Source organism: Ambystoma mexicanum, chromosome 4p (assembly GCF_040938575.1).
Source record: "Ambystoma mexicanum isolate Mex_15411 chromosome 4p, UKY_AmexF1_1, whole genome shotgun sequence".
Classification (NCBI taxonomy): Eukaryota; Metazoa; Chordata; class Amphibia; order Caudata; family Ambystomatidae; genus Ambystoma; species Ambystoma mexicanum.
Window position 1 is genome coordinate 104,137,718 of NC_090927.1, and position 13,218 is coordinate 104,150,935.

The following is a 13,218-nucleotide window of genomic DNA, read 5'->3' on the forward strand; positions in this document are numbered from 1 at the left end:
CGGATCAGCCCTATGTGTTTGGTGATAGCTGGCCTTGCTCCATCATCGTTTTCCCATCTATGCCTTCATGTTCTCCTGCAACATTGTGAAAATTCAGTGGGCAATTGAAACCGAAGACAGTTGGCGACACCCATCAAACATGGCACATATAACACTCGTCATGATGTGTATGGAGTACACTGCCTTGTTTCGGAGGCTGTCACCATGTTTTACATCAGTCAGCAAAGGGGCTGAGATTCTGTGGCCATCACTGATTAAGTTAATATACTACGTTACTATACTTGCTACACATTATTGACATTATGTGGACATAAGTACTTAAACAAATAGTTTGTGTGTATTGTTTTTTTGTTGAACATTTTATTTTAGTTTAAACTATATACAAAGTACCACACAGTAAACAAACATCTTATACACATTTTGAAATGGTTATACAATGGAATCAAAGTCTTACCCCCCCATAACTCAGAGTTCACATTTGCAATCTAATTGTTCAGTATAATGTAAGGAATGTTCCCCACATTTTTTCAAACAAATGCCATTTTCTTTTCCCTGCGGGAAAGTACTCTCTCAATCTCTGCCAAATCATGCATTTCATTAAGCCACACTGCAATATTTACAGATTCTGTTGTCTTCCAACCAATGTTCCCTCTAAGCTGAGCGCATGTGCGCTTGCCCAGCTTCCTTCTGGGTGCCACTCAGAAGAATTTTAGCAGCGCACACAGACAATTCACACCTATTCAAATAAGCAGGTACCTAATTTTTGCTCTCTCACTCTCTCAAAATGAAGCTAAATGATACTATTTGTGATATTCTGGTGTAACCTATTGACATGTCCTACTATGCAAGCTTGACCTTAAAAACTCTAAAATAGAATACACCCACACAAGGTTAAAATGGAATATGAAAAAGTGGCTACATGAAAAGAAGATACAACTAAGATAGGCCTGCACACATTAACTAAATGATCTTCCCTCCCCACCCAGGATCCTATTCTTGACTCTACCACACATATACCGTATGACTCGAACTCCGCCCCAGGACACATTCAGATATTACCAGACAACCTGGACTCTGCCTACCTTAGCTCAGCAAAAGGTCACCAGACTTAGATACAAGTCTTGGTTTATGTTATAATATGAATGACGTTCAAGCACAAGAATTTCTGTTACTCATGGTGCCTTAATAACAGCATTACCCACATTAGGTAACCCAAGTGCCAGCTCAAATATCGGGTACTGATTGTAACTAAGCAGGCTACTAGGATATTTAACCTCATCCCATGCTTCCTACTCTTTGTACAATGTCACACAATCACTTTGAAGAGCCCCCCTTACAAGTTAACACATTATAAAACTCAAATATTAATTTGTCTTCCAAGGATTTTGAGTAGGCAAATGTCATGCTCAGTGTCTCCTACTTAAGCATTGCTAACATTACCCTATGAGTGGAGAGCAACATTGCAATATCATTTACTTGGCCTGTAAGGGATCGTTGGTAGGGACTCTGACTGGTATTATTCATATATAAAATTAGGGCAACAATATTCAGATAACCAGAATGCTTTTTATACAATCTGCCACCTTTCAACATTTTCAGAGTTCCATGGGGCATAGACCATAACAAATTATGTGTTAACTCTCTGCTATACCAAAATGGTTTCAATGAGCACTTGTCGAAACATACACAACAATTGAAAGGTGGAGTATATTGCAATCAATCTTGTATGCACTTCAGAGTAATTGTGCACACACAGATTCATGACATTTTCTTAAACTGCACGTGTCATCATGAGGCTTTAAATTGGATTCTCTTGCAAAGTATTGTGGGTATGCAAATATTCCAGTTCAGTTTTACTTCTACAATCCCTCACTTTTTACAGAGCCCTGTCAACTAATATTGGAGGCTAGCATGGGAGTCGTACGGGTACGGCTGGAAGGAACAGGAGAACACTCCTTCGGGGTGAAGAACAAATCAGCAATTTTCAAAATGATGTTTTGGCAGTACCGTACAGTGTAGGAAAGGTGTTTCTTTGCTCAAGGCTAGGAAATTATAGTAATAGCCTAGGAAACTGCACCTTATATTTCTTTGTATGCTCAGTTGCTGAGGACTTTTAATGGGTTTGCATTTATTGCTTCTAGCATCCCCATGCATCTTGTTTAACTGATAACAGTGAATTTCAGAAGAGGGTTATCCTAGTTAAAGAAGAAGGTACTCAATATGTTGTAAGTGTGAGCATTGCTGCTATTGATTTTCTTCAACAGGCACCTGAAGAAACCTTGTTGATTTTTGTCTAGGCTGTGGTGATCAAGGGTGGGGAAAAAACTATAGGCTTTTTTACGTGCCCTGTAATTTCACTTCCTGTGTCACGGTTACAATCAGGGCTCCGATATGATTTCACTCCATACATGTAATCAAAAGATTTTTCAGGGATTAAGAAAGTAATTGGCTTTGCAAGTAGGGATATTTAATGCTTATTAAAATGTTCTTTCGCCTTAAAATTCCTCTTGAGATCGGGCAGTAATATTATTCAAGTGCCTACCAATGACACTGCTCTGCTGGTCACTGATTCGAAAAGATCTCAGTGGAACTTTGTGGGTAGAAGCAGGGGGTAGATTGCTATATGTTCATGGTTTCCTATTTTTAGTCAAATAGTATATGCCTACTAGCTGTAAGGCTGGTTTTGAGTAAATGTTACAGCTCACAGAAAACAATGTGGGTAGTAAGCAGAGGCCCAGGAATTCGATCATCATATTCTGTGGTAGTTATTCTGATGCAATCGTCATCCATACATAAATGAGCGGCATTTTCTCCTGGCCATTGAATTACTCCATTAAAGGGGCACATGAACTCCAATTGGCATGTTTTCTGACACATTCCTTTCAGTTGCAATTATTCCATTTGCAAAAATTGCACAATGTCTGCATTTTTTGACAACCACATCAGTGATTAGCAATATTTGTTTTTTGTAATAACATTGAGATTTTTTTCCCCCCAATGGCTATAAGCACTTTCTGCATCGTCTCTGAGCAGTTTTGACAAATGGATAGCCACAACTAAATCTATTGTTTATCCTGAGCAAAGCTTTTTTGTTCATACAAGTTTTTCTGTCTGCGCAGAAGTACTTTTGGTAGGTTCTACAGCATATCTTGGAGTCTTGGACTGGTCGATGAGCTCTAATTAAAATCGCATATAAAATTTGATTTTTTAGCCTGTATATTTGGAAAACGAGTTGTAATATACTACTTTCCTTTTACACCGATTTGTAAAGAATTGCTGTGGTTGGGAAGGGGACATTTCCTTCCAAACTCTTTGGAGATGGTATCTCACTAACTACGCAAGCTCACAATGTGGCTTACATAGTTATTCAGTTGCGCACATGGAAAATAATGTGCGCACAAAGGCTAATCATTTCCGCACTTAGGGAAAAATAATTAGAGGGAACATTGCTTCCAACCTCTCAGAATTATTCTTTTCCCTACCATCGCGCCCCTAATGATCAATTTTTTCTGACAAGTAAACAGGTCATCTAACATTAAATCACTACCTAATATCAATGTTTTAAAATCGTATTTGAGCCTTTCACCTATAACTTAACATAGTTTAACATTCTCACACATGCAAGACCACTCTCTTTCATCAATCTCATTTCTAATTCTCCTGCTCCAGTCCTCTCTCAGTAACTCATTTCTCTTGTAAGCGGTAACAATCATTCCATAAACCCTGCTGGCTAAACCCTTCTCTCCTGGCTTTGGAGTTCTATTGAACAGATCCAAATTCAGTCCTTCTTTCACTTTAATTTCACCAACTGCTTTCCTTATTTTCCTGTAATCTGCTCCACTAAAATTAGGAATATTATAGGCAGACTGGATTTCCTTAGCCGTCATCCATCTTCTATTTTTATAAAGGTTTCTAAGCCATTTTACACCACAAACGTACTGTTCATGCCAGAAAATTACCTTTCCCTCTATTTTAATTGACGGATTCATCCAGATTGAAGCCACAGGGTCTTGCAAATCATCAAATCCAAGGCAACTATTCAATTTCTCTCATGCATTCTTCAAATTTCTAGTTATCGGATCTTTCACACCTCTTGTTTTAGACACAGTAGACACAGTTGTCAACATTGCTCTTGGTGTGAGTGGACCGTGAAAACTGGTCTCTGCAAGCACCCAATCGTCTTGTGTCGGTTCCACAAATTCAACAAGGAATTGTGAAACAAAAGCCAGATGATATGCCCTAACGTTTGGAACCCCCAGACAACCATTCAACAAGGGTAACTGCAGTTTACTTAGCTTCAGTCGTGGTGGCTTTTGATCCCAAAGGAAACCCCGAATAATCCTATCCAATTCCATCCAATACCTTTTCTCAACTTCCAGCGGAATCATACCTAAAACATAATTTATTCTTGGGGTCGAGACCATTTTCAAGGCATTTACTTTCCCCCAAAGAGATAGCTGAAGTTGCCTCCACCTCTCAACGTCCAATTTGTGTGTATTGTTATATGTCCACAGATAATGTTTGGGGAGTCACTGTTATATTTTAGGGTATTACCCAATAAATAGAGAGCCCTGTTCTGTATCAAATTATCAAGTGAGGGCAGCACAATCCGAGCCTCTTCTGCAACTCCTTTGTTGATTGCTTAATACCCTGGTCCAGAAACATAAAACCTATTTTACATACACAGCCGTCAAATTAGCACAGAGCTGCTAATGAAGACAAACATACATTACATTAGATGCCATACTGTTCATCGTGGGACAAACGCCAGCTATCCTCAGAGTGAGTAACAAGCTAAAGCAACAGACTCTGCATACATTGAACTATGATCTTCCTCCATTGATAGTCAATTAGCCTTCTAGAGCAGGGGCCTTCAGCCTTTGCCTCTTCAGATGTTTGGGACTAAAACTTCAATCCGTACTAGATAGCTTAATCAATGGGGAGAGCTCATAAGAGGCATAATCCAACACATTTGGAGAGCGACAAGTTACAGACCCCGGTACTAGCCCCTGGAACTGCAACGTCTGCCTCTGCTGATGTTTCGGACTACAACTCATCAACCCCAGCCAGTATAGTAATTGGTGAGGGATCATGGGAGTCATAGTACAAAACATCTGGAGAGCCACACGTTACAGGCCCCTGTACTAGCAGTACACTCTGAAATGTCATGTTCTGGTCAAAATCCTTCCCTCAAGTAGAGTTTACCTCCAAATGAGATGCATGACTAACACGGGTGCATGACATTATCAAAGAAATAGCGCAGGGATGTGTCAATATGCCTGAACTCTACTCTGTTTTCCTTAATTTATATCGAAGGCTCCTGCCAAGTATTCATGTATTGTCTTTCTTTCCTGATGCAGAGTGGTGACTGCCTTCAAGAAAGTATTTCACTTCCTGGTGCAGTCCGTGGGACGGACGCCGAGCACAGAGACTTGTCAGCTTTGTGGAAATGTAGTCAGTAAGAATTGTGCTGTGTTTCTTTCCTCTTCCGAAAGATCAAGTGCTATGGAAGCCAAGGGGAAAAACCCTCCCCCAAACAGTTTAAAGAAAGCGTGGCAAGGTGAACATCTAAAGAGCTGCCGTCTGAACCCAAAGCGCAAATCTACAGCCAGAAATACTTACTCAAATAGTATCTGTCATACAGAGCCATCCACCCCCTCTGTGACATCATCAGACAAAGATTTGCTTTCCAGTGCTCACTCAAGGTTGAGGAAGCCACCAGTAGAACGTGAGAGTAGTGAGAGTAGTTGTTCAAGCAAATGCTCCTCTCAAATACATGCTCACAATAGTCCCAGAGATACGGCTATCAAGAGCCCATCGAATGAGAAACTGAAAGAGCTCTTATGTTCCAGTGGAAAAACAAGCCAAACTGGTAGCCTGCACGTTGTGGCTCCTGAAAGTGCTAGGAGTGCCTCAAGTGGATACGAAAGCTCAGACACCTCTTCCCTGCCCAACTCAGTCTGTTCCATATCCAAGGTCTATTATGAAAGTGGGCATACAGACTTATCTAATGCACCCGTCTTATTGCAACAACATGCATCTGACCAGGTATCCAGCTGCTCTGATGTGGAAGACCTTCCATCTTGCCACAGTGAGTGTATGACCCACTATTCTGGGAGGTCGACCACACATTCCCACTCATCTTCACCCTCTGAAAGGCCAAGCTTTCGAGCGATAGGTCAATCAGACTCAAATATCGATGACTCCATATCCTCTGTCTCGGATGATGACGTACATGGCATCTGCACTTCCAGTGCATCACAAAGCATGCCTCCCAATGATGCAGAGTCATCATGTGTTAAGGGTGGCCAATTATCATCAGCCAATTATCCTTCATCACTTGCTTCAAGCAGCCACCACGACTCGCTTGCCGTTTCCCCTATTGGCTGCTTGCTTCAAGAAGCTCAGGCTGCCAAGCTTTCTGCCCTGATGAGGAGGAGAGCTCTGTACCCTGTGCATGGTTTACCTGCACCCATTGCAAAGTCCCAAAAATGGGCAACATTGAAAGAATGCCAGGCAAATGGGAACAAAGGCCAACCCACTATTGGGATCCTATTCGCATCTCAGAGTTCTAACAATGTTTTGACATCATCAAATGAGGAGAGTGGGCAAAGTTTTATGAATGTCCCCAAGATGGGCACGCCATGTACTTGCAGTACAACAATGCAAAGGTTGGAGGCGCACCTGAATAGGAAGTCATTACAGAATATTTGGGGTATGCCAACTACCATACAGAAATCACACATATTGTACACACCCCCTGCTCCCACCACAATTGAATCTAGGGCTATTAAAAAAACATTCAAGACTGTCCCTGTAGCCTTAGAGACGTTGCCTTTTCTAAGGGAGAATACAAGACAAGGCCTTGATAGTCACTTAAGCAAGCTGGCATCCGGCCGCAGGATGGGTTTACCTTCAAAAATACAGGAAAGCATTCGAAAATGTATAACTTCAGCACCATGCGCAAGTCAATCTGCCTCTCGGTCTGATAGAGAAAAAGCACCACTGTTGCTAAAAAGTGGACAACCGTCAAACATGCCAAGAGATTGTGGTGCTAAGGAAGCAAATCCTAAAGGTTTTAAACAAATGCCTCAGGACTCATCTGTCCCCAAAGGACCTCCTGCTTGCATTACATCTTATGCTGGATCACCTGAATCTTGGCAGTCACAATTTGGATCTCATCCATCAATTGTTGGTCGTGACCTACAAAAGTGCTCAATAATCGCTAATGAAAGTAAATCCAGGGAAACAGTGTTTCCAGTTCCAAATCAACTTAAGCCTGAGTTGACTTGCAAAGCACAACCCCACCTGAAACCCAGAGCACTGTTTGCTCCACATTTAAGCACAAGCAAAACTGAATGTTTGGAAAGGAACATCAAGCATAAAAAACTTGCTTTTCTCTGGTCTCTTTCGGATTCCTTGGCTACGTTCAAGCCCAAAGTCACAGGACTTCCTGCGTTCACGCAATCGTGTGCAGCTCCCATCAATAGATTACCTTTTATGAAGCCAAACCTCAGAGGGATGCTAGTTTGGCCCCCTGAGGAGCTCCATGGAGACATGCTTTCATGTCATGCAAGGAAACACCCTCAGTGGAACCAGAAGCCGGTTATAAAGGTCAGCACCACCAAAGATACAACTTTGATCAGCAGGAATTCCAGAAACATTCTTAAATCCCGCTTCAAAATAGGGATAGGCAACCAGAAATCTGAATTTCTAGGAAATGCACCAATTTATATAAGGAGGCATTTCCCCCGTAATTGGCCAGAAACTGAACTGCTCTCTGATACCAGTGAGAAGAAATTCCCTTGCCATTCTATTGCAAACCGTATCACACAAACTCCTAAAACACCGTACCATTGCAAAGAAATTGAATACTCTGCCAGGTCTGAAATAGGTTCTCTGCACAAACAGCAGCCGATTGACAGGAGCCCTCAAGGCCTAAATGGATGGAAGACACATCAGGGAGGATTTGATGAAACTGGACTAGAAGCACAAGCGTCACAAGGGAAGAGATTAAGGGACAATGAAAGTTCAAGCCCAGAATCATGCCTTCCAAAACGTGCTTTCAAGGGTCAACGGTTCATGAGACAAAGAATCACCTCAATCTTGGGACAAGCTGCTACAGACAACCTAGAGCACAGCCTAATGCAAAAACATTGTGTGGCCTTTGGGGAGTTTCTAGCCCACTCTGCTCAGGCATGGTCTCCAAAGGCATTACGTCCAGTGCAGACTACGGCTTCAGGATCTTCCATTATGCTCAGGGAGAAGGAACTCCCTTTTGTTGAATCCAAACCAGGAGGAAGTCAACAGGGTCATGCCCAAAGGAAATCCCCACTGCCTGATAAGAGAATGACGATCACGCTGAGGCAATCAGTCACTGCCTTGCCGCCTGCTGACCTGGGACCTCTTAAGCAGGGCATGAAAGAATCTTTTTTCCATAAAGGGCAGAGTAGTGCCACCTTACTGCACCAAACCACCTCAAGTACAGACTCAACGGAGAGTCTGGTGATACATGTAGGAAATGGAAGCAGTGATACGAAAGTGGAGTCAGTGTCCTCTGAAGATTCTGGGCAAATGGTAACTGAAGACACAGAACTACCCGCGCCAAATGTGGCTAACAGAAGGAGCCGGTGCCTGGTGCGCACTAATCTAGGTGACGTGGGCTATGCACAGAGGGATATCACACACACAGACATGAACGTTCCCTGCAGACCACCAACCAATTCTATGCCGTTCCTGTATAAGATGGCTGCCAAAGAAACATCTGTGCCCCCTGAGCTGAAATCAGTGGAAGCCATAGTTCAATCTTCTGAGACGTATGATAATACCAGGCAGGTATTAGAGGCATTAGAGGCATTTGATGACCTCAGAAAAATCCAAGAAAACGAAAAGTTACAAACGACAAATCCTCAGCAGTCCTCCAGGACCATCACCCCTCCAACTCCACTACAGAGCCCTCCAAGGGAGTGTTTAAATAAAGAAAGTGAAGTACATATTAATCAAGCAGATATCTGCTTTCTGAGCAAGAATACTAAAAACCTGTTAGAAGAACACATAGCAAATCAAATATTTCAGAAAAATCAGAGACCTTCCAGCAATATGTTGGACACCTCCGTAAATGTCATGCCAGCTGCACCTGACATTTCCAAATCCAGTCTTAGTCTATCACCTTTAGATTCTCTACCGAGAAAATGCACTTCACGGGAATCTGTAGTTAGTAGTACAATAGACATGCCATACACGGACACTAACGAGGACACTCATGAGTCAGAAGATGACACTGGTCTATCCCTGCCACACAAAGATGAATCCATGGCCGTCTGCAGCAGAAGGCTAGCTCACGAAAGCACAGACTTAGTTAGACCATGTTATGAAACTCTGAAATTTATCCTGAAGAATGTACGTCTAAAACTCAACCATTTTGGGAAAAGACCTCTGCAATCAAGAACTACTTTTCTGCCATTTGCTGATCACAACAGTATTGATGTTGTGGAGTGGAACCTGAAGCAGAAGCATCTCAAGTGCTTGTTGGGGATACCGCCTGCACCCCAAGGAGTGTTTCAAGAGATTATGGTCAACGGTTCAATTCTCCAGCCTCCAACACCCCGAAGGACTGCTAACGTTCAGTTCTCTGAGATGGAAATTGATTTCCTGAATCCCAACGAGAGAGCCCTTCTAGAACAGCACATCCTGAGGATGATGATGGACTATGAGTGGGGTTTATCAAATCTGCTTCAAAGATCACCCCAGGAGTGCGTGGCCAAGGCACCCCAACTTGAAAGAATGAAGACGTGCCCACAGACAGAAGTTGAAATTGTATTGGTTAGGGAAGAAGCAGCATTTGTTCCTAAAACAACAAGAAAAGACCTTGAGTTGCACACCAAGAAAAGAATGATGAATCATGATGTGGGACTTCCCACTAGAGTCGTTAAATCTTTTGCACAGTTTTTCCCCCCTGCCCCTCTAAGCAACGCATTACTATCTGATGAGGCTACTGTGGTTAACATATCAGAATGTACAATTTCTACATCTCCCAAACAATCTAAAGAGTATGGCACATGTGCTCAGTTTGTAGCCCATTCCAGAAATAACATGAGTATCATAGTGTCGTCGTACAAAGGGGCGTCTACCCAGACGTCAACGGTGGATGGTACTAAACTTAATAAACAACAGACCAAGAAATGTCTTGAAACTCAAATGGTTGCACTGCCTCCAATGGCTAGTAAATCCCAGGTTTTCAGTCTTCAAGAAAAGGGATGTCTGCCACAACTCGCACCAGTTAGGGCAACATGGCAGAAGCCAAGGGTCTCCCTCACAACAGTTATTGATCCAGTCAGTGTCCCAGGCCTAGACCTCAACCAGCGTCACAAGCTCCTCGCTCATCTCTGGGGTCTTCCGCCAATGCACCTATGCTCACCCTGGAAACCTAAGCCAAAAGAATCCCTTCTTGTCCCACGTGGGACTTTGAAAGAGTTTTCCGAGATGATAACTTCTTTTTTAAAACCAAGGGTCAGAGACTATCTTGATTGTCATATCAAAAGGAAGATGCTGCAGCATGAGTGGGGCGTGCCGGCTTTCCTACAGTTTTCAGTACATGCATTCATACCTGCAGCTCCCATGCCTGCGCAGCCTAGGACACCTTTGGCGGCGGCCATAAAACTAGTCATCATCAGAAGAGAAGCCTTTTTTTTAAATGAACACACTAGAAATCACCTGGAAACCCATGTGAAACAGAGGATCAAACCGGATACTTTGGGAGTGCCCCACAAGGTTCTGAAAGCACTGACAGCGTTTCACCATGTGCCGCCACACTTTCCCGCTCAGGTTTGCCGGACAGAAGAGGAGAATATCTCTGGGTTATACTTTGCCTTATCCGGGCAAGCAAATACTGGAAAAAACGTTGAATATATACAAGAACCAATGAGGATCCCACAGACAAGAAAAAGGTTTGTCCTAGCTGCCCTAGATCAACTTCTGTCTTTGGACCAAAACAACCTGCGGCGACATCTGAGGAAGAAATGTCTGGAAATGCGTATGGAAATGCTTTCGTCACCAGTGAAAGATTCCATGAAAATGATTGATTTTCTGATGAAGCAGACGCTGCCAAAAAGCGATAAAGGCGGGAAACTATTTGTTCATTCTAGAAGTCGGTGTATACCCTTCTTGAAAATAGATTCTCTTTGTTCCCTAGAAAAGAATATACAGCACAAACATCTGATGTTCCTGTGGGGGATGCCTACTCTCCAGAAGGAATCCGTGTCAAGAATGGTTCCTAGCCCTTTCCCCTCGCCCCACACGCATAAAGGCAGCGAGATCAGCATTGAATTTGGTGAGAGAGACACACCCTTCCTCAGGCCCGACACCAGGGAGAGGCTTGAGTGGCACATGGAGAGGAAAAATCTACACCAACAATGTAATCTACCTCAGTTGGTTAAGAAATCCCTTCTGGCGTACCTGCCTCCAGCTCCCAAGCTCCAGAAACCTCTCATGGGGATTAACCAGAAACTAAATATCCTTGTCATTAAAGATGATCTATTCTTTATGAGCGAGTCCAACCAACACAACTTGAAGAAACATATCAAAAAGAAAATAGATCAGAAAAAAACAGGACTGCCACAAAGAATTGTGGAATTTTTCAAGTCCATTATTTCTTGTAAACCCCCAAGGAGTGATGTTGTGCTGCATTGCTATGGTGTCTACCCTATTCCTGGTTGTCCTTCGTCCTCGATCAAGATTATAGAGGACCCAAGATTCACTGGTTGTAAGGAACTAGTCACGAATGCCTCTGACCTCAGAGAAACGATGAGTTCACAGGAGCTCAAACTAGGTCTGAAGAGATGCAATGACCTGAATTTACAGCTGATAAAGAAGTCCTGTGAAGCCAGACTTGGAACAATACATCCAACAGTAATTCAATCCTGGACAGTTCCTGGCTCAAATCCCAACCCGTCGCTCTACAAAATAATTGAAATGGCTGAACGGTCTGTAGCAAAAAGGCGACTGAGGATGCATTTTGTGGGGCAAGATCGAATCAGCTCTATAGAGAGGAACATCCGACAAAAGCAGCTCATGTTCCTCTTGGGGAATCCCATCGCCCATACCGTCTACTTGTTTGAAATGATGCCCCACACCCATCCTCTGCCCCCACAGATACAGGGTTCCAGAGCTGCAATCGAGTTCGCAGACGCGGAGACCCTGTTTGTTGAGGCTGCATTCAAACAGTGTCTGGAAAGGCACATCAAAGTAAAGAGAGTGCAGCATGTATGTGGGCTGCCAGCCTTGTTTCAGGCATCCCAGAAAGCATTCACTCCACAAGGACCCATCTGTGGGCCGCCTCAACCTGCTACTAAGTTCAAGGGCAACAGAGAGGCAATCGCACTTTATAAAGAGGCCTGTTTCCTGGGTACATTTGAAAGGAAACATCTTGAGATCCACATTAAGAAGATGGTTTTACAAAATACTTTTGGGCTCCCGCTGAAGATACTAGACGCATCTCTCTCAAACTGAAGGGGATGAAACAACAGAGAAAAAGCCCAAGTCTCATGGAGTAGCTGAACATCTAAAAGAATGTACACCCTCCCCTGGGCACACAGGTTATATGGAGCACACTGACGAAAACACAGTTCAGGGACTGTGCCCCCATGATGTTGCCCATCTACAGAAAATGCAGCTTCTGATACAAAGGAAATGCCTGGAAGTGAAGACTGGGACAATACCTCTTATAGTGAAAATGTCTTTGGCAACCCTACAGACAATGCAGAAGGAACCCCTTCCTAAACTAGACATGGTCTGCACATCTTTGGCTCCAAGTGTCTGTTTCCCAGTTTTTGTAGAGCATGGCAATCTGAAACTCATTGAGCTGAACCTTAGACACAAATATCTTGCAAGTCAGGGAGGGCTTCCTTCTCTTCACAGGTATTCTGGTGCAAGTATGGGGACCAACATCTCTGCTCTGCCTCCTGTAGACCTAGAGCTCCTTGCCAGGAAGAAGAGGCTTCAGCAAGAACTTGATTTTTCAATTAAAACCCACAACACTGCTCAATGTGTTATGCCCCATCCCCCAGCTCCATCTGGCCCCAAGAAGGTTGCGAAGCCAGAGGTAGATGTTGTTGTCCAAAGGGAAAAGCATTTGTTTATCAGTCAATTAACACAGCGTCATCTGGACTCTCACATCGAGAGGGTACGAATGCAGCAAAGGTCCGGGCTTCATGCAAAGAT

General features: G+C 43.3%; 1 protein-coding gene across 2 annotated transcripts in view; it reads left to right on the forward strand.

Annotated features, from left to right (window-relative positions):
• The window catches only part of NRBP1 (nuclear receptor binding protein 1), a 1,221,009-nt gene extending 1,208,502 nt beyond the window's left edge, over nt 1–12,507 (forward strand). Inside the window, exon 20 of one of the 2 annotated variants that reach the window (XM_069605466.1) lies at nt 5,361–5,474. Coding sequence is in view for 1 of the 2 variants with exons in the window: in XM_069605463.1 (XP_069461564.1) it covers nt 5,361–12,507 (7,147 nt within the window). In the remaining variant the exon portion in view is untranslated. Of the gene's footprint in view, nt 1–5,360 lie in introns of both variants that reach the window. The other variant, XM_069605463.1, reaches the window with a different exon arrangement.
• The last annotated feature ends 711 nt before the right edge of the window (nt 12,508–13,218 follow it).